The following is a 27,223-nucleotide window of genomic DNA, read 5'->3' as shown; positions in this document are numbered from 1 at the left end:
TAAAAGCCATAAAAAGAAATGAAATAGAGTTATTTGTAGTGAGGTGGATGGACCTAGAGTCTGTCATACAGAGTGAAGTAAGTCAGAAAGAGAAAAACAAATACCGTATGTTATTGACTTTAAATGGTCATTATGTGCAAGCCCCAAAACGACAGACAGCGCCATGCTGATAATATTACACTGATGGTTTCCGAAAAGATGCTCGTTGAGGGCCCGTTATTTCATCTATAGCTGCTGAAGGATTTATTTTATTGACTTACCCATCATAGAGGCCTAGTAAATACTTCTTGAAAAATTACTGGATAAATGGTACACTTAAAGTTGTAAACAGATTTTCTTTGTTTAAAAGTTATCTTAATTATGGGAATGGAAGAATTTCTTTAAGAATCTGATAACTTTAAGGGGAAATTTCAATTAAGACTTGGCATCTTTATTTTTCTTTTTTCAAGGAGGCCGGGTGTTAATGTGGGGTATCCGAGGTCAGATTCCCTTGAGATAAAGATTCGAATGTGGATGACTCCTTAAGGAAGAGCTCCCAGGAGAAACGAGTGAGGGAGTGGAGAAGCAGGACAGGGAGAAGAAATGCCAAGCAGAGGGTTTCAGGCAGAGTCCCAGTCTCAGCTGCCCCCACAGGGGTGTGGGACATTAACTGCCCCTCGGTCACAAGGAAGCTGGAATTTTATACTGCGGTGTCAGTCATTGCCTGAGGGCTGTGAGGGCCCTGCGTGTGTGTGTGTGTGTGTGTGTGTGTGTGCGCACGCGCGTGTGTGCGTGTAGTGTCCCAGATGGCAGGGGAACAGGAGAAAGGCAGATGGGGTCAGAGGGATATGATGCCAAGCATTCTGCCCAGTATATTGTGTATATGGGTAGAATTTACCTTCTAGCGCAGTTTATAGAGTGTTCCCAATGTATTAGTTATCTATTGCCGTGTAACAAATGGCCCCATGACTTTGCAGCTTACAGCAACATTTATTCTTTCCTGGGCCAGGAAGCACATGTTTCTTTCACGGGGATGCGGTCCAGCTGCTGCCATGTGGGCCTTTCTTGGGCTACCCAGTGTCCTCATGACATGGAAGCTGGTTTCCCCAGAGTGAGTGATCCACAAGAGGGAGAGACTAATGCCTGCTGCCTTTTATGACCTTGACTCTAATTCACATGCCTTTAAGCCTTCCTATCAGTTGGAAGTGGTCATGAAATCCAGCCCACACTCAATAGGAGGCCATGAATACTGGGCAGTGGGGTCACTGGGTGTCTTGGAGGAGGAATACCCCACATTCCTTTAGCTTTTTGCCAGAAAATTCTGAGGACAACCAGTGTCGCTGTCCCATTGTGTGTTTGACACTCGCCAAAGCAAAGACTGCAAAGTGAACAAAGACACTGTGTCCTTTCTGCCGAAGCTGCTGTCCCTTTAGCCCTCGCTGGTTGACCAGGAATTACCCTCCGGCAGCACGGGGTTTTCCACACATGCATCATCCCAGGCACTTCCTGTGGCCCTCTTTAGATGTAGCAGACTCTTTCTGTAAAATGAATTACCTGTGATTTGCTGTTCCGCCTTGAACCCAAATCCAGCATCTCATCTCCTTGGCTCACACACAGGTTCTTACATGTCTCCCCAGGCCAGGTGTGATGGCCCTGTCTTGGCTGGCATGTGACTTTGCAACCTGGGAAGACCTGACTCCTGGCATAGTAATTGAACTTGGCCGAAATAGAGCATGTGATTATCCTACAGTGTGGAGTCAAGATCTTAATCTGGAGGTTTTAGTTGCATGGCTGGCAGTGTCAGGATTCAGGAGACAGGCAGTGCCAATTACCCACATCAGAGAGGAGAAAAGCAAGGGGGGAGGTCTGACAGTCCCTTCCAGGGCGCTGCGTGCTGCCTGCTCTTGGTGCCACCAGGGTGCCGAGGGCCACATCACTTGCTCTTTTCTCTCTCTAGCCGCGCACCCCGCCCGTCACCCCCCAATTCCCTTACGTGCAGTGGAAATCCCCGTACGTTGTTTATAGGCGAAAGAAGTCATTTCTCCCATGGATTCTTTTTTTTTTTTTTTTTTTTTTTTTTTTTTTGTGGTACGCGGGTCTCTCACTGTTGTGGCTTCTCCCGTTGCGGACGGAGCACAGGCTCTGGACACACAGGCTCAAAGGCCATGGCTCACGGGCCCAGCCCGCTCCACAGCATGTGGGATCTTCCCGGACCGGAGCACGAACCCGTGTCCCCTGCATCGGCAGGCGGACTCTCAACCACTGCGCCACCAGGGAAGCCCAATCCCATGGATTCTTGTGTGAAAGATGACTTGCTCAATGGTATTGCTGTAGTCAGTGTGATGGGAAGTTTTGAGTGGCAGTTTTTTATGGTATCTCCTTTTTTAAACTTCAAGTGTAGTTGATTTGCAATACTAGTTTCAGGTGTACAACATAGTACTTCAGTATTTTTACAGATTATGCTCCATTAAACTCCGTTAAAGTTGTTATAAAATATTGGCTATATTCTGTGCAGTGCATTACATCCTTGTATCTTATTTATTTTATATCCAGTGGTTTGTGTCTCTTAATCCCTTTCCCCCATCTTGTCCCTCCCCCTCTCCCCACTGGCAACCACTACTTTGCTCTCTGTATCTGTGAGTCTGTTTCTGTTCTGTCCAGTTGTTTATTTTTTAGATGTCACATGAGTGAAAACATACCGTATTTGTCTGTCTGTGGCTGACTTATACCGTAAGCCAGAGGCAGGACATTGCAGTGAGACTTAGTGGAGGCTTTGCTGCTAGAGTTGAAAGGTGGAGGGAAAGCACAGAGCCCTGTGAGGGTCTGGTGCCGTCCAGGGACAAAATCCAGGTTACCAAAGGATAAAAGGGCTGCAAAACCTTCAGCTGCCACCAGGAGGGTTCTGTTGGTGACAGGCTGGGGCTCACACCTCAGGCAAGGACCTGGAACCTGTGTGTTCTGCATGGTGATTAAGGCAGCTCTTTAAAAATAAAGCCAGCGGGACTTCCCTGGTGGCACAGTGGTTAAGAATCCGCCTGCCAATGCAGGGGACACGGGTTCGAGCCCTGGTCTGGGAAGATCCCACATGCCGCGGAGCAACTAAGCCCGTGCGCCACGACTACTGAGCCTGCGCTCTAGAGCCCACGAGCCACAACTACTGAGCCACGCCACAACTACTGAAGCCTGCACGCCTAGATCCTGTGCTCTGCAATAAGACAAGCCACCAAAATGAGAAGCCTGCGCACCGCAACGAAGAGTAGCCCCTGCTCGCTGCAACTAGAGAAAGCCCACGTGCAGCAATGAAGACCCAACACAGCCAAAAATAGATAAATAAAATAAATAAATAAAATTAAAAGTAAAATAAAATAAAAAATAAAGCCAGAGTAATGCTAATGGAAATACGAATATAAATCCAAGGACAACACATAAGAACCATGTAATATAAGAAATGTTAATACGTATAAGAATTGCAGAGGAAATTCAAGCTATTCAAATTCCAGCAGACATTTATCAAGCACCTCCTATGTGGCAAGTACTGTTTTAAATGTTTTCCATACGTTCTTTCATTGATTTAATTGATTTCTCATGAGTCTGTGGAGCAGGGTAATACTTATTAAATTTCAGAAACTTTTCTGCCGCTTGGCATTTGCTTTTTTCTTGTACACTGCTTTATCTACTAGCCAACGTAAGAGTTCCAGGATTTCTGGGAGATGATCTATCATTGCATCTAGTACCATTTTATTGATTATTCTCATGGTGATTACTATGCTTTTCCAATAGTAGATTAGTTAACTTCATGGGTCACTTTCTACAAGGAAACAGTATTATTTGCCAAACAACATTTCGGGGGTTTGTATTTTCTGACTTTGCCATCTTTTTGCTGGAAAATCTTGGCAACATAATCACTTGCCTTGATCAATCTCCCTTTGAAAAGGGATTGGTGTATCTACCTCTTGGTATTGATGGTGTAAATCTGAGACTGCTACTCCAATGTGCTCAAAATGAATGAATGAGAAACAAACAGTAATAAATCAGGCCAGAGGATAGTTGACATACATCCTCTTATGAAAATTCAGTGGCACAAGCTTCTCAGTGATCTGCCCAGAGCCAGAATCCTCCTTGGAAAAACTCTTCTGTGGATGCTCCAGGACACGTAGTCAAGGTCACAGTTCTTTCCGTGGAGCATGAGTTGAAGTGATTGGGGCCTGGAAACCTTTCCAAGAAGGAATGCGCCAGAACCACACAACGAAAGCCCAACAATAGGCTTCTGGACCATAGGCTTTAGGCACTGAGGCTTTCTGGGAAGTTTTCAGGGAAGTGGTTGCTAAATGTTCCTCTGAGTCACCAAATAAGGAGTTTTCTGATAGAAATCAGCACTCAGAACAGTGGAGGTGCTCAATAAATACCCATTAAATGACTGAACATGTAAATAAATGGATTCCTCTGGTTTGCAGGGTGAAGCATCTGCCAAGAGTAATGATTTTTGTTTTAGAGCAGCCAACCATAAAAATGATTCATTCTTCCTACTGTATGTGGGTAACAGAACAGATCATCTGTGAAGGCAACTGTTGATTTGTCCTCAGGGCTGCCATGTACAGCAGCTCAGGCTGTGCACTGCCCAACTCCAGGGGTCCCTTTTACATAGATGACAGTGTGAATGGTGCCCTCCAGACTTGGGGCCTGGAATCACATCCTCAAACGAAGGATGCTTCATTCTCAAATCTGTGACAGGGGAGGCGTGCAACCAGATCATTCATTCATTAACTATCTTAGGCCTGAGGATATGACCATGAACAAAGATGCCTTGAGCTAAGTATCATCTGATAGAAAAGACAAGTCATCAGGAAATTATAAATTAATACCTATGATGGGGATAGTAGACAGCACTATGGGAGCTTGAGAGAGGAGTTTCTAATGCAGCCTGAGGCAGGAAGTGTGACAGAGGGATGGAGGGTCAGGGAGGGCTTTCTGGAAGAAGCTAAGTGAGACCTGAAGGATGAATAGAAAGTATCCAGGCAACAGTGGTTGATGTGGGAGCAGCAGGTGCAAAGGCCTTGAAGTGAGAGCACTTTTAAATCCTTGAGATAAACAGGAAATGCACGTTCGCTATTGACCATTGTTCTCAGCACTTTATAGATATTAACTTAGTTTTCTTCATCGTGCCGCCAGTGAGTTAAGCATTGCTATCATCCCCAATTTAAAGATGCGTAAATTGAGGCAAAGCAAGCCTGAGTAACTTGCTTTCACACCTAGTAAATAATGGAGCCAGAGTCAAACTTGCGAATCTAGATCAAGAGCCTGCGGCCTTTATGTTTCAAGGCTCAAGATATTTAAAAATTTTTCTTACATTTTGAAAGAATCTCAAAAGTTGTAAGTACAGTACAGTACAAAGTACAGTACAAAGAATGTTTTTCTCTTTTTAACTTTTACTGAACTATTGGAGGGTCAGTTGTTGACCGATGTCCCATCATCCCCAAATACTGTTCAGTCTGTATTTTCTACAACCAAGGACCAACTCCTATATAACCAAAATATCACCAAAATCAGACAGTTAACTTGGATACACTATTGCCAACTAGTGTTCAGACTCCATTCAGATTTCACCTGTTGTCCCAATAATGTCCTTCACGGCAGAAAGATCCAATCCAGACTCATCCAGTGTGTCTAGCTGTCTAGCTGCTTTGGTTTCCTTCAGGCTGGAATGGTTCCTCAGTCTTTGCCATTTGTAACCTTGACAATGATTTCAGGCCAATTATTCTGTAGACTCTTTCTTGATTTGGGTTTTCTGAGGTTTTCTATGATTAGATTCAGACGTTGCCCACCTTGTTTAGTTTGGCAGGTTTTTGAATTTTACCAAAATGAAATCACACTGTATGTATTCTCTGATCCCTCCCGAAGACAGATGCAGTTTATTGTTTGCTTGTATGTGCTCCACCCTGTCCGTGTGTTTTCTGGTTTCAAACTCGGCTCTTTTCCTCTATAGTATGAGGTGACTGAGGCTTGGGAGGAGTGAGGATTTATTTACCCCAAACCACATGCTGGTATGAGGACAACCCAGGACTCAAGCCCCGCTCTGAACTTCTCTGATCTCTTGCCTGTATGAGGATCCTTCTGGGCCTCCTAAGGTCAGAGCAGGGCGGGTCTTGAAGGTGAGAGAAACAGGTTTCCTGGATCCACTGCCCCAGCTTCCACATCCTCCCCAGGGCCAGTCCAGGAGGTAAAATTTTTGAAATTAAGAATTCAAAAGAGGAACTTCCCTGGTGATCCAGTGGCTAAGACTCCTTGCTCCCAGTGCAGGGAGCCCGGGTTCAATCTCTGGTCAGGGAACTAGATCCCACATGTTGCAACTGAGAATCCGCATGCCGCGACTAAAGATCCCGCATGCTGCAACTAAGACCCGAAGCAGCCAAATAAATTAATTTAAAAAAAAAGAAAAAAGAAAAGAATTCAAGGGCTTCCCTGGTGGTGCAGTGGTTAAGAATCCACCTGCCAACGCAGGGGACGTGAGTTCGAGCCCTGGTCCGGGAAGATCCCACATGCCGAGGAGCCGCTAGACCCGTGCGCCACAACTACCGAGCCTGCGCTCTAGAGCCCGCAAGCCACAACTACTGAAGCCCGCATGCCTAGAGCCCATGCTCCACAACAAGAGAGGCCACTGCAATGCGAGGCCCGTGAACCGCCACGAAGAGGTAGCCCCCGCTGGCCGAAACTAGAGAAAAAGCCCGTGCACAGCAACAAAGACCCAACGCAGCCAAAAATAAATAAATTTTCTAAATAAATAAATAAATAAATAAAAGAATTCTAAAGAATTAGAGAAAAATACAACCAATAAGATACAGATTTATGACAAACAAAAGAAACAGAAAAATTAACATTATGCATAAGGGGTAGAACCAATAAAATAATAATTTAAGAACAAAATTAAGTTATTAAAAAGTTATGGTTGTAAACAGTCAAGCAAACAAAACAAAAGAACATATAAAACGTTATAGCTTAAAAAGAAATAAGAAATAAAGCAATAAGTTAAGACCTACAACCCCCCAGAAGCTTAGGGAGTTAAACAGTTAAGTTAAAAACAAAATAAAATGGCGGGGTTCAGGGGAGGATTTGATACTAGAGCAAAGCCAGAAGCACTGGATTTTATTAGTGGAAGTAATTATAAAGGTAAAATCTAAAAGGAAAACATTTAAAAGGTGATTTAAATAGAGGGAGGATAAGAAGGAAGGTGAAGCCTAAAAATTAAAAGAATGATAGGTAAAATAAACTAGAATAACCCAATTAAGGCAAAAGTAAGCTAAAAGGACAACTTAACAAGTCAGAAGATGTCAACAGCTTAAAACACCAAAGGTATAATTACATAGGTAAAACCCATGCATCAGGGGCTTCCCTGGCAGTCCACTGGGTCCACTGCAGGGGGTGCAGGTTCAATTCCTGGTCAAGGAAATAAGATCCCGAAAGCTGCACACCATGCAGGCAAGAAAAACAAACACCTACGTGTCAAGCTCTGCCCCATGCCTATTATTATTACTATTATTGTTGTTTCAAATGTTAAAGGAGTTAGCAAATCCAAGAGACTGTCCACTTAATCCCTTAAAATCTGAGTCCTTTGCAAGTTCCTGAGCCTTTGTCTGGTCACCTCTGGGCAGAGCCGGAGGAGGGAGAGCTGGGGGTCATGCCCATCCCAAGGTCACCCTGAAAGAGCCACTTGCCCTGCAGCCCGTGTCAAGGCCTGGTGGGGAGGTGGGGAACACAGTCCTTTAACTTCCCAAAGGGAAGAAAAGTTTAGCACTGCTGAAAATAAGATAGAGCTGTCAAAAATATATGAAATTAGCTGCATAGTCACAGTTATATTTGTTCTGAGACAGTCTGAGAATAGAAACAATTTCAGAGACAGAACATCTAAACCTCTTCAGTCACCATGTCCAAGTGGCCTGAGATCCTTTGAGCGCGGCAGTGTCCTTAGTTCACGTTGCACAGAAGGGGTGGGCACTCCCGGGCTTAGCCAGTGCCCAGGTAGAGGGATTGCCGGAGAGGAAGTTAACTGATGATGCTCCATTTGCATTTTTATTGCTGAGGGTACTGGGTCTCCTGTCTCACTGGAGGAGCTGGAGAAGTGGGTTATCTCCAGAAGGCAGCTGGGGCAGGCAAACCCTTCCGCGTTAGAGCTGCTGCATTCTTGCCAGGACTGCAGTACTTACCTATCCCGGTGCCACTGTGACCTGGCTTTGTGAGAGCCTTGGTCTGAGCAGTCCTGGGCCACGACTGGACTAGTTTGCACAGGTGTGCCTTCAAAGGGTCGTCAAGTTCCCAGGCTGCAACCTCTGCCCAGGGAGCCTCCCTGCCTCTGCAAATACTGAGCACTCCTGGTGAGTCAGGCGTGTGCTAAGTGCTCAGGGGGAACAAAACTTGGCCTGGTCTTGCCTTCAGGGAGCCTGCAGTCGACATCCCCTAGACCACCATGATCAGTGGTAGGGGTTGATGATTCTGCCCAACCTCCTGGAAAAGAGGACACAGGCAGGGGGATTGGGGTGGGGCCTGAAGGGCCTCTCTACTTCCATTCCTGCCTGTTTATTTTTGAAAAAATAAGCTCTCAAAAAATATAATAAGTCAGCTTTTTATTATGGAAAATTTCAAACATACACTAAAGTAGACAGAAAAGTATAATGAACTACCTAAATACCTATCACCAGCTCAACAGTTAAAGACTCATGGCTTATCTTCTTTTTTTTTAAATAAATTTATTTATTGATTATATACTTTTGGCTGTGTTGGCTCTTTGTTGCTGCACGCAGGCTTTCTCTAGTTGCGGCGAGCGGGGGCTACTCTTTTTTTTTTTTTTTTAGGGGGGCTACTCTTTGTTGCGGTGCGCGGGCTTCTCGTTGCGGTGGCCTCTCTTGTGGAGCACGGGCTATAGGCGCTCGGGCTTCAGTAGCTGTGGCACGCAGGCTCAGCAGTTGTGGCACTCAGGCTCAGTAGTTGTGGCTCGCGGGCTCCAGAGCACAGGCTCAGTAGTTGTGGCGCACGGGCTTAGTTGCTCTGCGGCATGTGGGATCTTCACGGACCAGGGCTCGAACCCATGTCCCCTGCATTGGCAGGTGGATTCCCAACCACTGCGCCACCGGGGAAGTCCCTTTAATTTTTAAAATTTATTTATTTATTTTTGGCTGCGTTGGGTCTTCGTTGCTGTGTGTGGGCTTTCTCTAGTTGCAGCAAGCGGGAACTACTTTTCATTGCAGTGCGCGGGCTTCTCATTGTGGTGGCTTCTCTTTGTCGAGGAGCACAGGCTCTAGGCACACGGGCTTCAGTAGTTATGGCTCACAGGCTCTAGAGCGCAGGCTCAGAAGTTGTGGTGCATGGGCTTAGTTGCTCTGCGGCATGTGGGTTCTTCCTGGACCAGAGCTTGAACCCATGTCCCCTGCATTGGCAGGTGGATTCCTAACCACCTCATGGCTTATCTTCTTTCATCCCTACTCTTACCCACGCCTTCCTGGGCCTGCATTATTTTGAAGCGAATCCCAGACATCATATCCGTTTCATCCAAAATATTTCAGAATGTATCTCTAAAAGAAAAGGACTTTAAAAATAGCCATAATACCTTTAACATGCCTTAAAAAATTAATAATTTCTTAGTATCATCAAACATCTGATCCATGTTCAAATTTCCCTGATCGTCTTTGAAACTTGCCATTCCAGAAAAGGGACACAGTGTTTGTTTGAATCAGGATTCGAGTAAGGTCTATGTGTTGCAGTTGGTCGACGTTGCTTGAGAACCTTCGAATCGCTACCTCACTTCTTTGTTTTTTCCTTGAGAACCTTTGAATCGCTACTTCACTTTCTTGTTTTCTCCTTGTACTATGTTGAGAAATTGCGTCATCAGTCTTATCTGGATTTTGTTGATTGCGACAGCAGTGTGTTTTACTGGTTCCTCTTGCTCCTGTGTTTCTTATAAACTGGTAGCTCTAGAGGCTGATTAGAGTCAGGCTGCATTTCTTCAGCTCCTGTATTGCCCCAAATGACTGACTAATGGCAAAACCCAAAGCAGCTTCCTTGAATCAAAGAGGCAGCCGCCAATCTGCAGTGACTCAACATTTGTTTCTTGTGTTTACGGATTGTAAAGACTGTGAGGCTCTCCTAGTGACAACCCAAACTAGCATTTATGAACATCTGACAAGCTGCCCCCAGGGTTACAATACATGGAACTTGTATATTTCCATGGAAACCGGTCCCTCCCTCGTATCAGCATTCAAAGACTCACAGTGCCATGCATGAGCCTTTAATGGCAGTGAGGGATTTCATGGCAATGATCATTTTGGAGATGGATCCAGGGATAATAGTCACAATATTTAATCATTAGGAAGGTTTGGCTGGAGCAAGTAGAGCAGAGCTGTTAACACTGAGTGAGGCTTCCCCTGGCTGCCCTGCAAGTGTTAACCCTGGGGCGACTCTAATGCTTAATACAGGCTGCCAATCCTTGGAACAATTAGAAACTCCTGCAATTCCCTCAGGGCACTGCCAGGAAAAGACAAAGGCATTTTCAGTCGGAAGATCAGTGGACAAATATTTTAAGAAGCACCAGCCTGCTCAGTTCATGCAGAAAAATTGCCCCATGTGAAATTTTATAATGTAGTTTAATTTTATATAGAAATCTCAATTCATCAAAGCACATGTTTGAGTTCTTTTCTCATATGTGTGTATCTATATTTATCAATTTGGTACTTTTATGATATGAAATGATTTCTGGGATGTTACATCTATAGTAAAGACCCAACTTATAACATCTTGACTTGAGAGGACCCTTAAGGGACCAATCTGGTGACGGACTGGGGGTGCCTCTGGGCTTTGCCCACTGTGGGCAGCTTAACAGTAACACCCTCCTTCTCACAGCCAAGTTTACCCTGGCAATACCTCCATCCAGGGCAGCCTGGGAAGTGGGAGATGATGGGGTGTGGAGTCTAAGCCTCTGGGTTCCTGGTCTGGCTCTCTTACTAGCTGTGCCACCTCAGGCTACTTACTAGCTTTGAGTCTTAGTTTTCTAATCTGTGAGACGGGAATAATGTAAGAGAATTTAAAGCGATCGTACACATAAAGACCCTCAACAGACGTTAGTTCCCTTCCTGTGCTCCTCTTGCTAGCACATCTGTCTATAGTAATTGTGTTCCCCTCCTGCTGCACTGCCCAGCAGCACCATGAACCCCCTGCTTGTGGGCATATGGAAGAGGACTTGCAGGGCACCCTTGGGTGAGCTGCAGACAATTCTAGAACCTCTGGGGATAGGCACTGACCACTAAGAAGAACATCACGTGCTTCATATCAGCACCACCCAAACTTCTAGAAAATGGAGGACTGGTTCCTTGGCCATCTGGGTCTCAGAAGACATTAATCCTCTAATCTAGCCTCCAGCCCCTACTGCTCTAACTTCCATTCTGCTGCTTCTCACCTCAGCCAAGACCCCTTTGGTATTCCCTCATGTGGGAAGCCCAGACTCTAATTACATGAGATACATTTTGGGTGCCTGGCTCTCCTTAACATACTTCTCAAAGATTCTCCCCAACACAGTTTCCTCTGAAGTGGGAATGACCTCATTAATCCTGCCTCCTATTCTTTTAGCTGATTGGTCCAGAGCTAAACACCTGACCCAAGGATGGCCAAGCAGAATTTTTTCCCTTAGAAATTCTGTCTTAGAGACACAAAAATCCACAATGGCTGTGGAGAGCCAAGCTGAAAGGTCATATCGGCTATGGCTGCCATTTTGGGTCATGTGCAATGTGACAAACAGGAGAAGCTGGTCTGAGAAGAGAGCAGGAGAATAAAGCAGTCTACAGAGCAGAGAGGAGTGGGCCCCATGGCCCCTGAGAAAAGGAGAAAGTGGCTCTCCTGGTGGCTTTTCCCTTCCTAAAGTTGAGCTTCATCTCTTTTATTTGGTTTCTTTGGGATTCCAGCATCCTTACCACATGCTTCTTTTACTTGAACAAATTTGAGTAGGCTCTGATCTTTGCAATCAAAGCAACCGTGACCAGGGAATGAGATAAGGATTCCTACTCTCACTACTTCTTTCAATATCATAATGGAAGTCCTCACCGGTGCAATAAGACAAGAAAAAACAAATAGAAGGCATGATGATTGGAAAGAAAGAATTAAAACTATCTTTATTCACAGAAGGCAGGATTTTGTGTGTGTGGAGAATCGAAAGGAATATACAAGCAGAACTACAGTTGAACTCATCAAGGTCACAGGATACTGGGCGAACATGCAGAAAGTAATTGTATTTATATATACTACCAATAAACAATTGAAAAATGAAATTACAAAACACAGACATTTAAAACAGGATGAAAACCAATGCATAGGAACAAATATAATGTGTAAATCTTCTATAGTATACTATAAAATTATTGCTGGATTAATTTAAGGAGTATCTAAATAAATGGAAAATTAGGACATGTTCATAGATTGGTACCTTCAATTGTTCAATCTTCAGGTGTCAATAATCTCCAAATTTGTCTATAGAGATAATGCAATCTTAACCAAAATCCTAGCAGACTTTTTTTCAGAATATAAATTGACAAACTGATTCTAAAATTTATATGGAAATGCAAAGGACTTAAAATAGCCAAGACAGTCTTAAAAAAGAACAAAGTAGGAGGGTTTACGCTACCAGATTTTAAAACTTAGCATAAAGCTACAGTATTTAAGCAGTGTAATATTGGCATAAGGAAAGACAATTAGATCAATGAAACGGAAGAGAAGTCCAGAAAAGACCCGTGTGTCCGCAGTCAGTGGATTTTCGGAAAAACAAAATCAAAACCAAACAAAACACCAATGCAGTTCATCGGGGGAAGCAGAAGTTCTTTTTAATAAATGATGCCAGAGCAACTGGATATCCATGTGGACCATAAACCTACATGTGAAAGCTAAAAGTATAAAACATCCATACGAAAAGCATAGGACACTATCTTTGAAGTAGTCAAATCTTTCTTAGAATGGAAAAGGGCAAACAATAAAAGAAAAAGAATTGATGTTAGTCTTCGTCAAAATTTCTGCTCTTTAAAAAACAGGAAAATTAAAAGACAAGCCACAGACTGGTAGAACATATTTGCAATTCATTTATCTGACCAAGGATTTGTGGTCAAGATACATGAGGAATCCTACAAATTAAAAAAATAATAATAAATGGGCAAAAGAGTTGAATAAGAACTTCACAGAAGAAGATACATGAATGGCCAACAAACATATGAAAAGGTACTCAACATCATGAGTCATTGGGGAAATACAGATTAAAATCACAGTGAGAAACCACAATATATTAGAGTGGATACAGTTACAAGGATTGACAATTCCAAGCATTGGTGAGGATCTAGAGCAACCAGAACTTTGATATCTTGCTGATAGGAGTGTAAAGTAGCAGTGTAAAATAGTCAATCATTTTGAGAAATTACTTGACTGTTTCTAATAACATTAAATAAACACCTATCCTAAGACCCAACACGTCCACTCCTGAGTACACACTCTGGAGAAATGAGTACATACATCCACAAAAAGACTTGTCTAAGAACATTCGTAGCAACTTTATATTAGTTGAAACTAGAAATACTCCAAATAGTCATCAACAGAAGGATGGATAAGCAAATTGTGGTCATACTTCTCAGCAATAAAAAGAACAATCTGATAGACACACGTTGATGAATCTCAAATATTATGTTGAGCAAGGAGAGGCACTATAGATGACACACTGTGTGATCCCATTTTTATGAAGTTCATGAGAGCAAAATTAATCTAATGGTGATAGAAATCAGAAGATAGTTCTGTCTGAGGGGGATGGGTATTAATAGGAAAAGGGTCTTAGCTTCATGGCTAATGTTCTAGATATTGGTCTGGTTGATGGTCAAGTGGGTGTATATGTATGTAAACGTTCATGTCTATGGAGTGAATTGTATCCACCCAGCCCGACCCAAATTCATATGTTGAAGCCCTAACCCCCAGTGTGATGGTATTTGGAGATGGGGTCTTTGGGAGGGTGGGGCCCCATGAAGAGGAAATGACCAGAGCTCACTTTCCCTCTCCACTGTGTGAAGACACAGCAAGAAGGTGGCTGTCTGCGAGCCAGAACCCGACCATGCTGGTACCTTGATCTAGGACTTTTGGCCTCCAGAACTGTGAGAAACAAATTTCTGTTGTCTAATCATCAGTCTATGGTATTTTGTTATGACAGCCCAAGCTGACTAATGCATTCATCAAGCTATATATCCAAGATTTGTACATCTTGTTGTAATGTAAAATTTCCTTCAATAAGTACTATTAAAATTGCCTTTATGAAAACATTTACTATAGTGACAATTGCAAAAAAGAGGGGTAAAATATTTGGGGCCCAGCATAACACTCTAGTCCTTCTTCAATTGCTTCCAGTCTTTGTACAATGTAGGGTTCTCTTTTTTTCCTTTTTTTGTGGGGGGGGTCAAATTTAGATCAGAATCTTGCATTTATACACACAAATCAGCAAGGAGGTAGAGAATTATTTTCCTGGCTTAGAGCAAAGGGGATTTCAACAGGAACGGATGGCTAACAGCATTGGGAAAGTGACCATGGAAACTGAACAAGAGATGCTCAGAGTCCACCATGGCACTTTACATGAGGCACACAGTATATAAAGATAGGGACACAAGAGATGTGGGCAAGAGCAGAGATTGAATTACTTTACACAAATAAAGATCTGAGCCTCTGAATGCCACGGTGCTGGTGAAATGAGGAGTAGTGAGTGGAAGGGGATGGATGGCACTCACTAATAGTACCGCAGATGTCTCATGTCAAGCAAATATGGATGTGGTGGTTCATTAACTGTCGAATGGTAACGTTTCCCAGGAGAAACTCATATTTGGAACTTTACCTATAAAAGCAGTAACTCAAAGCTGTGGGAGCCTGACAGCCCAGCAGGAGGTTTTTGACTAGAAAGCTTTTCCATAGGTATGTTGTGACCTGCCTGACCATAGAAATCCAGGTCAGAAAACATAATAGAAACAAGTGTCACATTGGGACTCCTGAGACTGACCTAGATATGCTCCCCCAAACCTCTGTCCTCACTAAGCCCAAGACGGAAGGAAGCACAGGCGACTTCTGTGAGCCAGACTGACTCAGTGGGGAGCACACAGAAAGGGCTCTCATCTTCCCCTCGACTCCCCACTTCAGCCTGCTCTGTGGGTTGGTACTGCCTGCCCAGCCTTGGGTGAAATCTCAGGCAGACCACATGCAAAGTTTTTCCGGTCACTCTTAGCTTATAAACAGATGGCCTCTTTTGCTGGGTATAAAAAGTGCACCTGAAAGCTATTTCAAAACTCCAACTCCTTCGCATCCAGGCCTCCCACAGCTGGGAAGCCTCTGCTTCATGCTCTGTCTTCTCCCTGGCCCCCTAGCTGCACTTTGGGCCCTCAGAGTGGGGCAACTGTAGGGGCTCTTCAGAGATACCTTGCCAGGGGTCTCTGACCGCAGTTTTGGGGCATGTGCAAAGCTCTCAAGCTGGCCACTTAAGACGCCCCACGTTTCTGCAGCCACTTTCTGATCCACCTGGCCCCTAGCAGGAAGTCTGTTGGGTGGAGTTCTTTTTTTCTTTTTCTTTTTTTTTTTTTTGCGGTACGCGGGCCTCCCGCTGCTGTGGCCTCTCCCGTTGCGGAGCACAGGCTCCGGACGCACAGGCTCAGCGGCCATGGCTCACAGGCCTAGCTGCCCCGCGGCATGTGGGATCTTCCCGGACCGGGGCACGAACCCGTGTCCCCTGCATCGGCAGGCGGACTCAACCACTGCGCCACCAGGGAAGCCCAAACCTAACTTTTGTACGCACTGGGAAACCAAAAACTTCATGCTACTTGCTCTGCTGGAGGATTCACTTTATTGTGATGATCTGGAACCAAACCCTCAACATCTCTGAAGTCTGCCTGTATTGGTAAGTAGGTTTCAAGATGGTATGCATATAAGATCCCGTTTTATGAAAAGAAAATATGCATAAAACATATAGAAAAAACGACAAAACATTTACAACACATAAAAACCTCTGGGTGGTGGTGATGCAGTGATTTTTCTTTTCTACTTCTTCATGTGTTTAGTATCTAAAGTTTCCTAGTTTTGTGACAGGAGAGTAACAGTGGAGCTATTTTTTTTTTTTTTAAGGAAATTGTGGAGTTTTTTTTTTTTTTTTAACTGACGCACCACTCAGAGATTCGAGGGTGATTTATTTATTTATTTTTACTGGAGTATAATTGCTTCACAATACTTGTTAGTTTCTGTTGTACAACAAAGTGAATCAGCCATATGCATACATATATCCCCATATCTCCTCCCACTTGAGCCTCCCTCCCACCCTCCCTATCCCACCTCTCTAGGTCATATATGCAATGGAATATTAAAAGCCATAAAAAGAAATGAAATAGAGTTATTTGTAGTGAGGTGGATGGACCTAGAGTCTGTCATACAGAGTGAAGTAAGTCAGAAAGAGAAAAACAAATACCTTATGCTAACACATATATATGGAATCTAAAAAAAAAAAAATGGAGTTTTTAAAACACGAACAACTGAAAATTATTATTATTTTTTAAACACAAGACACCCTTGTAGCCCCGTTAAGACTCTGCAGAACGACCCTTGTGACATTGTTTCATGAACCGACCCCTCGTGATTTGTTGTCTCTCACCTTGCTCTCTTGGCTCCTAGGTCTGTCCGTGTTGATATTCTCCAGGGTCGAGTTCTGCTCTGGGGGAAGTTCAAGTTCAGGGACTCATTTACAGAGTTCCCATTTTCCAGTGAATCTGTGACATGTGAGAAATGTAGGGAGTTAGGAATGTGCATCTCATCTCCCCTTTTCAGGCCATTCTCTCTATGAGACTAGGACAGTAGCAGCTGTCACCCTGAGAGGAGAAGGAAGTGGAGTGAAGAGGGGTGTCCTTCCTCTCATGCCCCCGAAGGGGAATTTGCCACTTTTCGTGCTGTATTCAGTGACCTGCAATGCCATCACGATGAAGATCGTAATTATGGTACAAGAAACTTCATAGCCACACATACATCCATACACACATCCATCCATACGTGCATGTATAGCGGAAAAAAGAAAATCAGAAATGAGCTTGAAAACTTGGATACAAACCTGGTTAATGTCTTAGAGGACAAGAGAACCATAACCACTGGTGTTATCATTTCTACTGGATGAAAATCATTTGCAACTTATCAGTTTTTTAACATCTAACTTTACAATTTCTGAGTCCTAATAGATATTAAATAATAAGTCACCTGCCCTAGAGTGTCAGATCAACCGTAGGTGGCGTTGTTAGTTAATGTTCTCGTATGACTTTGAAAGGACACCCCTTAGCAGATGAGATGGGGACTGTCCTCACTTTCCAGACCCAGATCACAAACCGTGAACCCAGAGCGCCAGCCTTCTTTCCTTGTTAGGGGTGGACGGGAGAAGCCCGGTGCTGGGTGGCCTCCTCAGCAGAACAGTGTTTTGTCCTTGGACCCTGGATCAGGGGATGCTGGGCTGTCTTGAGAGTTAACTCCAGGGAGCTAAAATGAGGAAGTCACTTTACAAATAAAACTGCGAGTCTGATGAGAGTATTTATGGTCTGAACATAAATGGCATCTTTGGCTGTGGCAGGACATGCTGTGGCCCGTGTGTCTACACTGGCGTCGGCAGCCTCCACTCATCTCGGAGGCAACAAACTTGAGGCTGTCTCCCCATCAACCCCGTTTCCCTCTCCAGCCTCATCTCAGACAGAGCCCCACACCCACCTTTTCTCCTGCTCAGAAAGTCCCCCACCCCAACTTTGGGCAGCTGATTCTGCTTTTCTCTCTGCTTTCAGCGCTGTAACCCTGCAAGGTCCGATGGGGTAGCCGCTAGCCACGTGGGGCTATTACACACTTGAAATGGGGCTCGTGTGACTAGAGTAAATTCTTCATTTTTTTAAAACTTAAGTTAATTTAAATTTAAATGTAAAAACTGATAGTTTCATTATTAGAAATCTTTTGAGGTTATTTGGAGTGATCTGGGGATTGTTTCTACTTTGATTGACTTTTCTGGCTGTACATTTAATAACTTCTCTGGCTGTAAACTACTTCTTTGACTGCACATTTTATGAAATCTAAATCCAGATCAAGAATTTCCCATGAAAAGTTAGTATGCAAATTGAGAGAGACTACAAATGTAAAATACCGAACAGATTTCAAAAACAGTACCACAAAAAGACTGTAAAATGTCTTATTACTAATTTTTATATCGATTATTGACTATAGGATAAAATTATAATATTTTGGATGTATTGGGTTAAATAGAATGCATTGTTAAAATTAATTTTACTCATTTCTGTTTACTTTTTAATGTAAAAAAATTGTAAACGACGTATGTGGCTTGCATTACATTTCTGCTGGACAGAGCTGCTCTAACCCCCTTCTCCATCAGCACAGGTTCTGGGACTAGAAGAATCTGAACTCTAGATCAAGCCATACCACTCACTAGCTGTGTGATTTGGGGTAAGTGACTCAGTTTCTCAGGGCCTTGATTATTTTTTTTAATCTGTAAAATGGGTATGGTAAGAACTGCCTTGAAATGCCTGCCTATCTTAGCCAATAAGTACCCACAAGTGCTCAGCCAAGTTAGCTGCTGTTCTTTCTGGCCACGTCCTAATGCATCCTTCAGGGCTCACCTAAAATTCTCATCTTCTTTGGGGGAATCATTCCTAACCCTTCCAGAGGGTCTAGTTTAAAGCCTTTGCCTCTCTTATAAACTTTGCCACATTGCTTGCAGTAAAATGACGTAATTACAATATTCTGGGTTTCTCAAGGGCAGAGACTCCCACTTATTCATGTGTGTGTGCTTTTAACTCTTATGGAAGTTTTCAAACATACACAGAAGTTGAGAGAGTAACATAATGTACCAACCACCCTGCTCCCATGACCATAGTATTCCCATTGTTGTATTTCTCTGGCTTCGCACAGTACTCAACCCAAAATTCTATGTTTGTGGTAGGTGGCAGACAACCACGCTTCCTTTGCTGCTCCTCGCATCAAGCAGTGGAGTTGATTTCTCCATCTGCTTTTATCTGGACTGGACCTGTGAGCTGCTTGGACAGAGAGAATGCGGTAGAAGTGACTGTGCAGGCTCTGACCCCGGGTCTCAAGACCTGGAGGCTTCTGTTCCTGCTTTCTGGGAGCCCTGCTGCCACGTGGACAAGCCCGAGCTAGCCTCCTGGAAAATGAACAACACGCGGAGCAGAGACAAACAGTCCAGGTGAGGCCCTCGTGGACCAACCAGCTCACTAGCGGCCAGAGAGGCCGTCCTTGACCTTCCAATCCCGGATGAGCCACCAACTCACTGCAGAGGTCAGACAAAGTGGCCCAGACAGAGGAGCCACCCAATCAACCCCCAGAATCAAGAGAAATAATAAATATTGTTGTCCCGTCTCTATGTTTTAAGGGTGGTCTAACATGTGGCAAAAGGCTACTAGATAGAGTTTAATGAAAGTTTTTGAACCAGTTAATGTCTCCCCGGCACACACGGGGCAGCGTGCTATCTGTCCAGTGACAGCTGCCGTACCCCAGGGGCTAAGGAACTGTCACACGGTCCACAACTCCAGCCTGCTGCCCGCTCAGCCATGTGGGCAAGTCACAGGGGAAGGAGACTCAGCTCTGACAACCCCCGTTTGTAAACGTTTCTGGTTCTACTCAACAGATGTGCTTTGAGCAGATGAAATGTGCTAGGAACTGGTTGAAAAGATTAAGGGATCCTGCTGCAAAGCTATTGCCGTGGTATTAATCTCTCATATTTTCAGGACAACAGAAACTCTAGCTATCATGGTGATGGTGAGAGAACAGGATAGAACCTCATGTTAGGAGAGAAACTCGTGTTCCCAGATATCCTTACACATAGACAACTGCAAGTCTCCCTTCTAGAATGCATGGAATCTGGGGGGTTTGCTGAGCCCTGGAACAAGACGGATCTTTTAATAGAAGCCAGTCTTACTGTATCACTTGGGTCAACACTTTCTCCTGAAGTATCCACATCATCTTATCGGGGGAATTTGAATTCTTCGGATAAGGGCTTCAAAATGTTCCACCTTATTGAACCTGTTCCTTGTTCATTTTCAGTGCCTTTCATTTAAGTGGGCCTTTCAGCCCCAGTGACTCCAACTGGATGTCAAGGAGCAGCTGTGACAGTCGTCCCCGGTACTGACCTGCCAGGTGTCCGCAGTTCTGTTCGGGAGTGCTTCTGGCTTTGCCTTTGCTTCTGTGTCTCACGGTGCGATTGAAGATGGAGTTTCTCTGCATAGGGATGTAGTAATGGGGTGCTTTGTCTTGCATCTCCCGGTCGGCATGGGGCGTCCTGTCTTCTGAGAGGACCTCAGGTCTCACACTGGCCAGCTCACCAATCTCGCACGAACCACTCACTGATTTCCTCTGGGGCTTTCCCAAATCCGCAGAGTCCCTGGTCTCCATGGAAATAAGTCCAATTGTTTCTCAGCAGAATGACTGGAGAACAATAACCTCTCTCAATCGTGCCTGGTTTTGAGTGCTCTAGAATCGAAAGAGAACAGTTTTCAGTCACTGTCATCAGGCTAAAGATGCCATTCAGAGTATGGAATTCCACTCGCATTCAGATTTGAGGAAATTTGAAATAATCTCTGCATCCTGGCGACCACACCTTTGTCAATGAAAATGACAGCTTAACCACTGCAATTCGGATGCATTCATGTATCATTTTATAACTGAGGTTTGTTAATTCTATTCAGAGGCAACACTTGCGGGGAAGATGCTGAAAGCGGCTTGTGTAACTAACTTTCAAGTACTGTAAACATTGGCTGAATAAGTCAAGAGAGGGTAGCAAAAATGGTGAGGGGAACTCCAGGAAGCCAAAGCAAGGGACAGGAAGGCGTATGGCGACAAAAAGAAAGAGTCGTGGGAAGAATAGGAAGGGCCGTCAGAGGGTGACAGGTCCCAGGACAGTAAATTTAGAGACGGGAGGTCTTTTCTTAAATTATTATTTATTTTTTAATTGAAGTGTAGTTGATTTACAATGTTGTGTTAATTTCTGCTGTACAGAAAAGCGATTCCGTTATACATAGATACCTTCTTTTCTTTAATATTCTTTTCCATTCTGTTTCATCATAGGGTATTGAATATAGTGGTATACAGGAGGACCTTGTCGTTTATCCATTCCATGTACAATAACTTACATCTGCTGACCCCAGCCTCCCACTCCATCCCTCCCCCAACTGCCTCCCCATTGGCAAACACAAGTCTGTTCTCTGTGACCGTTAAGTCTGTTTCATAGGTAGATTCATTTGTGTCATATTTGAGATTCCACATATAAGTGATACCATATGGTATTTGTCTTTCTCTTTCTGACTTACTTTCACTTAGTATGATAATCTCTAGCTGCATCCATGTTGCTGCAAATGGCATTATTTTGTTCTTTTTTATGGCTGAGTAGTATTCCATTGTGTATATGTACCACATCTTCTTTATCCATTCATCTGTTGGTGGGCATTTAGGTTGTTTCCATGTCTTGGCCATGGCGAATTGTGCTGCTATGAACATAGGGGCACATGTATCTTTTTGGATTAGGGTTTTGTCTGCATATATGCCCAGGAGTGGGATTGCTGGATCATATGGTAATGAGGGGCCTCCATACTGTTTCCATAGTGGCTGTACCAACTTACATTCCCACCAACAGTGTAGGAGGGTTCCCTTTTTAGAAATGGGAGGTCTTAAACCCTGCGAGGACAAACTTCTTGCCGTCCACTGGGGGGTCCAGTCTGGTTGGTGGCTTAGTGGCCTCTCTGATAGGATGATGTTGTATGGTAGCTGCAGGAAGGACAAGCCCTCCCACATCCCACAGCTATCCCAGGGATTGGAGTAACAGAATGGTTACCTCCCTCTGGGGTGACCATAGAAGATATAGCATCTGAACCCACATTTCATAGGAAAAGGGGGTGTATTAAGAACACACCAGGACTGCCAGGCAAATCCCTTTTTCCTCCCAACACAGGCCTTATTCTAGGGTAGGGGTCTTAGAGTGGAGTGAACCATGTGCGTCCTTCGAACGAGGTGTAAGCTGGTAGGGGGCTGCCAGACAGGGGAGCCAAGCTAGGAATTCTTGGTGGCTCCTCACCCACTTAGAACCTGGGGTCCCGTGGGTTCTGTGGAGGCTTAGGGGGGATGCAGACTGTGTGCAGAGGCTGTGTGTGTATATGTTTTTCTTGATTACGGGTCCAGAACCGCTATCATGTTCTCAAAGGGCTTGGAGACTCAGGAAAGAGACACATGAAGAACCACGTCTTCTGTCTCTGCTTTCTTGCGCAAAACAGAAAGAATGGGGCCTGGACTTGACAGCACACCCCCCTTTCCCACTGCGCCCCTCTACTTACAGCCAGGTGCCCTGGCTACCCCAAGCCCCGCCTGTGGAGTTCCCCATGGGTGAGTGCTCAAACCCTCCCCTTCCCCCCCGACCCCAGGCCCAACACACATCAGGATTTCAGGGCAGTTGGTCAGGTGATCTTAGAATATTCAGGAGGGACGTGGGCTACCCCCACCACCAGGCAGAGAACATCCTTGTTTATCTAAGGCAGGAATTCAGACTTTCTGGTCAGGAGACATTTGAGGCTCCAAGACCATTCTGGTTCCTAGAACCAGCTACGTAAGGACGCAGAGCAGAAGGTTCACCCTGGGACGTTGCCTCCTGTCCTCCCTGCTTGCAGGTCTGGTGACATTCGATTAATGACCTGCCCAAGAATAATCCGCCTAGAGAACTGAGCATTAAGGTGTTAGAGATTGAGAAGCATTAAGACAGGGTCCTGCCCTGAGGCAGCTTGGTTGGGGGCAGGGGCACTGCCAGGCTTGTGGGGGCCTGGGAAGCTCCTTCACTGTCAAGGTCAGCGGTGTGACCCCAGCAAGCTCCTGTAGTCCCAGCATCCGGCATCCATGTCCTGACCCATAAATGCTGGGTATGCACTATGGGATCTGTTGGACAGGTCCCATCCCGCTGGCTAAACCAGACTTCCCTTGGAGAGTCAGCCTGCAATTTCTGGTGGCCAGAAAGGAGAGCGCAGTGACTAAGAAGGTCACGTTTAGGTTGCCAGACAATTAATAGGACGCCCCTCCCAGGAGTACCTGGGAGGACATTGCGTGTTACAAACACGACGAGGAACCCACAGCTAGTGGGCAGGGTGGGCGATTTTCATTGAAAGCAGGTTTAACCTGAGTCAACAAGGAGATGTAACTACGAAAAAAGCTAAACTGTTTTCGGATCACGTTGTGGGACGAGAGAGATTGGGAGGATGCTGTCCTGGCCAGATGAGTGGGGGACCCCTGCTCTATGCTCTGGTGAGAACCTGCCCATCCAAAAGGGGGCTGGGTGGACGGGCAGAGAAGACCCAGGAGTGACGAGGGCAAGGTCGTCACACATACACCCTCTCGGGCATGGGACAGGAGAGTGTGGAATTAGGACCATGGGCGAGGACAGACTTTAGCTTTGGATTCCAGAGCTGTCCGAAGGTAGCGGTGAATTCCCCGTCCCTGGAGATGTCCAGACAGAGACTGTTGGGATTTTAGGGTTCAGTGACTCTGACATCTTCTCTTTTCCCTTGCCCTCTGGGCCTCCAAGCTGTGTTCAGACTCTGATACTGAGGCTGCTCTCAGCTTAGAATTGATCTGGGGGCAGTACGTGGGTAGGGATCCCGTGGGCAGGTAATGCAGGAGTTAATTATGTGTTGGGACCAGTCTGAGGAGGTCTCTGAACTGGGTTGGGGGGTTCCTACCGCATCCTTGACGACTGTGAGTGAGGAGGCAGTGGGATCCCGGAAGCTCCGGGCAGGCAGGGCTGGGAGGCATCACACAGGTGTATCACCCGCGTGTAGCAGATGGGGGCGGGGATGCGGAAGACGTGTGAGAGGAATGACAGAATCGTTGACTCAAGGTGGTTTGGGGACGAGCAGGGAGGGGGCCGTCCCAGCGGCAGTGGCGGGCCAGGGTGACTGGGTAGGCCGGTGTTGGGTGGGAGTGAAGCCAGCCTGGGGTTGGAGCACACTGGTTTCAGGGACGTGCAGTTGGAAAACCTTCCAGGAGGGAAGTCTGCAGTTGGAAATCCTTGGCTGAGGCTGTCTGACTGTTACAAACAGGGCATCCCCTGCTCTGACCATGGGGTATCTCGAAGGCCCTACCATGTTGCGGCCCTGAACACGTACTGTTTTTTGGCATTCAAGGTTATTATTATGATCATTATCATTTTAGGCTGCTTTAAAGAATTAAGGTATAATTTACATACAGTAGAATGTGCCTTTGTTAAGTGTATGGTTCTGAGTTTTGATGAAAGCATACAGATCATGTCACCACAGTTGAGATACAGGACATTCAATCACCCCAGAGTTCCCTTGTGCCCCACTGCGGTCAGCCCCTCCCCTGCCCCCACCCCCGGGGACCACCGATCTGTATCTGTTCCTCCAGTTTGCCTTTTCATGACTGTTGTGTAGATGGAACTACAGCCTTCGGCGTCTGGCTTCCTTTGGTTGGCGTGAAGAATTTGCCAGCCAGCCCGGTTGCAACAGTAATGATCGCCAGTGTTATGAATTCATGGTAGGCAACACAATATATTGTGAAGGGCACTCGTCTGGGAGTCAGGGGACTTGGGTGCGAATCTCCTTTTCCTGCTGCCTGTAATCACCTACTTACACTGGGCAAGGCAGGGCCTCAGTTTCCTGTCCAGGAAACATGGTTTTGGGTGGGTGTTCTTGGGGGCTCCTTAGCGGACTCTCAAATTCTGTGATCTGGGGAGACTCAGAGAGCCCTCAGAGGGAAGCTCTGAGTGGTGACAAGAACCCTGGGGATGGCTCTGAAACGTCCCTATCATTTTCTTTAAGTGAGGCGGCTCTGAAACCTTGAGAAAATGTATTCCATCCTTAAGACACCACACACACACACACACACACACACACACAAGCACACGCACACGCACACGCACATACAATTGGTGAAACCTGGAAAAGCAACTCTGATTGCACCTCAATTACTGCCTATTCCAGGCAAATGTGTTCTGCGTCTGCTTACAATCGCTACAATTCTGTGTCCATTACTTGCTGGAAAGGCTGACAGCCCTCCCCCACCTTCTAATGTTTTTCTTAAACTCCCAGTAGCTTTAAGCCCCATGTCTTACTGTTTCAGGTGGCTTCAGGGTGGAAGTGCACGGGAGTGGCTTTGTGATTGGAAGGGGGGCTTATGGCAGAACTGCACTTACAGTATTCATTCATTCGTTCGTTCATTCACTCATCATCAAGCGTTGCTGCCATGTTGTCCATGTCTGGCACCTGCTGGCACGGTGCACACAGCTTCATCTCCATGCTGCCCACATTCCCCTGTTAGGAAGCTCCAGAGGACAGGACTCGGTCTGTTTTGTCCACTGCTGTTCCTGGTGCAGAGGGCACACAACAGTGAACGTGCATGCATTACCTCCGTGAGGTCGATGGGGTAATTAGCGCCATTCATAGATAAGGAAGCTTCGGTAACTTGAGCAGGATCGCGCGGCTCGAATATGGGGCAGCAAATGTCACACCACGTGTGTCTGGCTTGTTTGCTGGGCCACCTGTGATGTGGTCAAAAGATGCTGTTGTAAAGACTGGCTGAAGGCTGGCCTGGGTGAGTGAAGGCAGGAGCTGGGCTTGTAGTCTTCCCTGTCCGTGCTAGCTATGTGGCTTCCGGCACATGAGTCAAGAGCCGCTGTTAGACTTCCCAGCACTGGGCTGAGGGCCAGGGGCCTCCCTGCATGAGTCAGTTGCCTGTGGGAGGTCAGGATCCATGGGAGTAGCTGGTGGGGGAGGGGAGTGGGGAGCCGACTGCAAGCCCGGCTGTGAGCACGCCAGCCAGATGCTGGGGGAGGGGGCGGAGGACAGCATGGTGGGCAGGAGGAAACACATCCTCTGGACCAGGGCTTCACAGGCGCTCATGTGCAGGGGCTCTTAGAATGCAGCTCCTGACTCAGGGGGTCCAGGGTGCCCAGGATTCAGGGCTGCGAGTCCAAGGACCAGCCTTGAGCAAGGTCCTAGTGCAGCAAGGCCACCGCACCCGTGACAAGTGTGGGAGGGGGCCCCGGGGCGCTCAGCCGTGTTCTGCTCTTTGCTTTGGCCCGGTCCGCACAGCATCGCCACAGGTCAGAGGCAGACAGAAGTCTGGATGGAGAGCAGGGCTGGGGCAGGAAGAGGGGAGGGGGCCTGAAGCAGGTGCTGTCCCTCCCCTGTCCCCTTCTGCCTCTTACAAGGGAAAGAAGTGGGGGGGGGAGGGATGGTGGAAAACAAGAGGATGTGAAGGAAGAGCCCTCCCCAGGGACCAGGTGATGAAGCACATCTAGGCTCTAGACGGGAGAGCTGGGCCCCTGCTCTGAACGGTCTCTCTGGGCGCTGGGATGGCCCAGTAAGACCTGGTCCTGCCTTCCCGCAGCGAAAGGTGCTACAGAAGGGAACAAATACTACAGGGCAGAGAGGCAGTGAGCTAGGAGGCCAGTGGAAGGCCCTTTGCGGGGAGGGTTGTGGTGAACAGATCACAGGGAACCCTGGGAGGGGGAGCTTTGTTCTCAGGCCAGTCAGAACCTCCTAAAGGGCTGCGCAAGCTCATGCCTGGAGCCGGGGCTTATGCTTGAGCTTGGGCTCAGCCGAGCAGGGCTTAAGCAGGGGGAGACCCTGGCAGCTCCAGGCAGGAACACTTGGGAAGAAGTCTCAACAGGACCACACTGAAGACCACCTTCATCTCCAGGGAGGAGCCAGGGCACTGGGACGCTGGCCTGTGCTAGCCGTCCACGCGGGGGGCCGGGGGAATGTGGTTGGCAAACGTGGCCTGAAAGGGGTGGGAGAATGAAGACCCCTTAGCTGTGACGTAACAACAGGAAGGGCCTCAATGCACTGACCCAGGGCCAGGTGAGATGGGGCCCCTAAGAGGGAGGCAGGCCTGGCTCATCCCAGCTCGCCTGCATCATTTCAGGCCTGTCCTGGAATTGGTACTTAGACTCCTCCCCCGTCAGCGGCCGTGTTTGCCTTGAGCTATAAACGACAAAGGCTTTTTTTCCCCCTTTCCTTTCCTCCCTCCCTCCCTCCTTTCTTTCCTTCCTTCCTCCCTCCCTCCCTCTCTCCCTCTGTCTCTCTTTCTTTCCCTCTCCTTTCCCTTCCCTTCCCTTCCTTTCCTTTTCTTTTCTTTCTTTCCCCAGAGCAAAGAAAGAAAGCTAGTGAGGAAGATT

At 46.2% G+C, this 27,223-nt stretch overlaps 1 protein-coding gene across 2 annotated transcripts in view; it reads right to left on the bottom strand.

Annotated features, from left to right (window-relative positions):
• NGEF (neuronal guanine nucleotide exchange factor) overlaps positions 1 to 27,223 on the bottom strand; it is a 111,055-nt gene that overhangs the window by 54,119 nt on the left and 29,713 nt on the right. The window contains exons 2-3 of one of the 2 annotated variants that reach the window (XM_032638471.1): positions 20,184 to 20,523; positions 16,655 to 16,769 (exon numbers count right to left, since the gene is read on the bottom strand). In XM_032638471.1, coding sequence (XP_032494362.1) covers positions 16,655 to 16,769; positions 20,184 to 20,445 — 377 coding nt within the window. In that variant the 5' untranslated portion in view covers positions 20,446 to 20,523. The remainder of the gene's footprint in view (positions 1 to 16,654; positions 16,770 to 20,183; positions 20,524 to 27,223) is intronic. The other variant, XM_032638474.1, reaches the window with a different exon arrangement.

Source organism: Phocoena sinus, chromosome 7, assembly GCF_008692025.1.
Source record: "Phocoena sinus isolate mPhoSin1 chromosome 7, mPhoSin1.pri, whole genome shotgun sequence".
Lineage (NCBI taxonomy): Eukaryota > Metazoa > Chordata > Mammalia > Artiodactyla > Phocoenidae > Phocoena > Phocoena sinus.
Note: the sequence above shows the minus strand (reverse complement) of the source record. Positions and strands in the feature narration are given on the sequence as shown.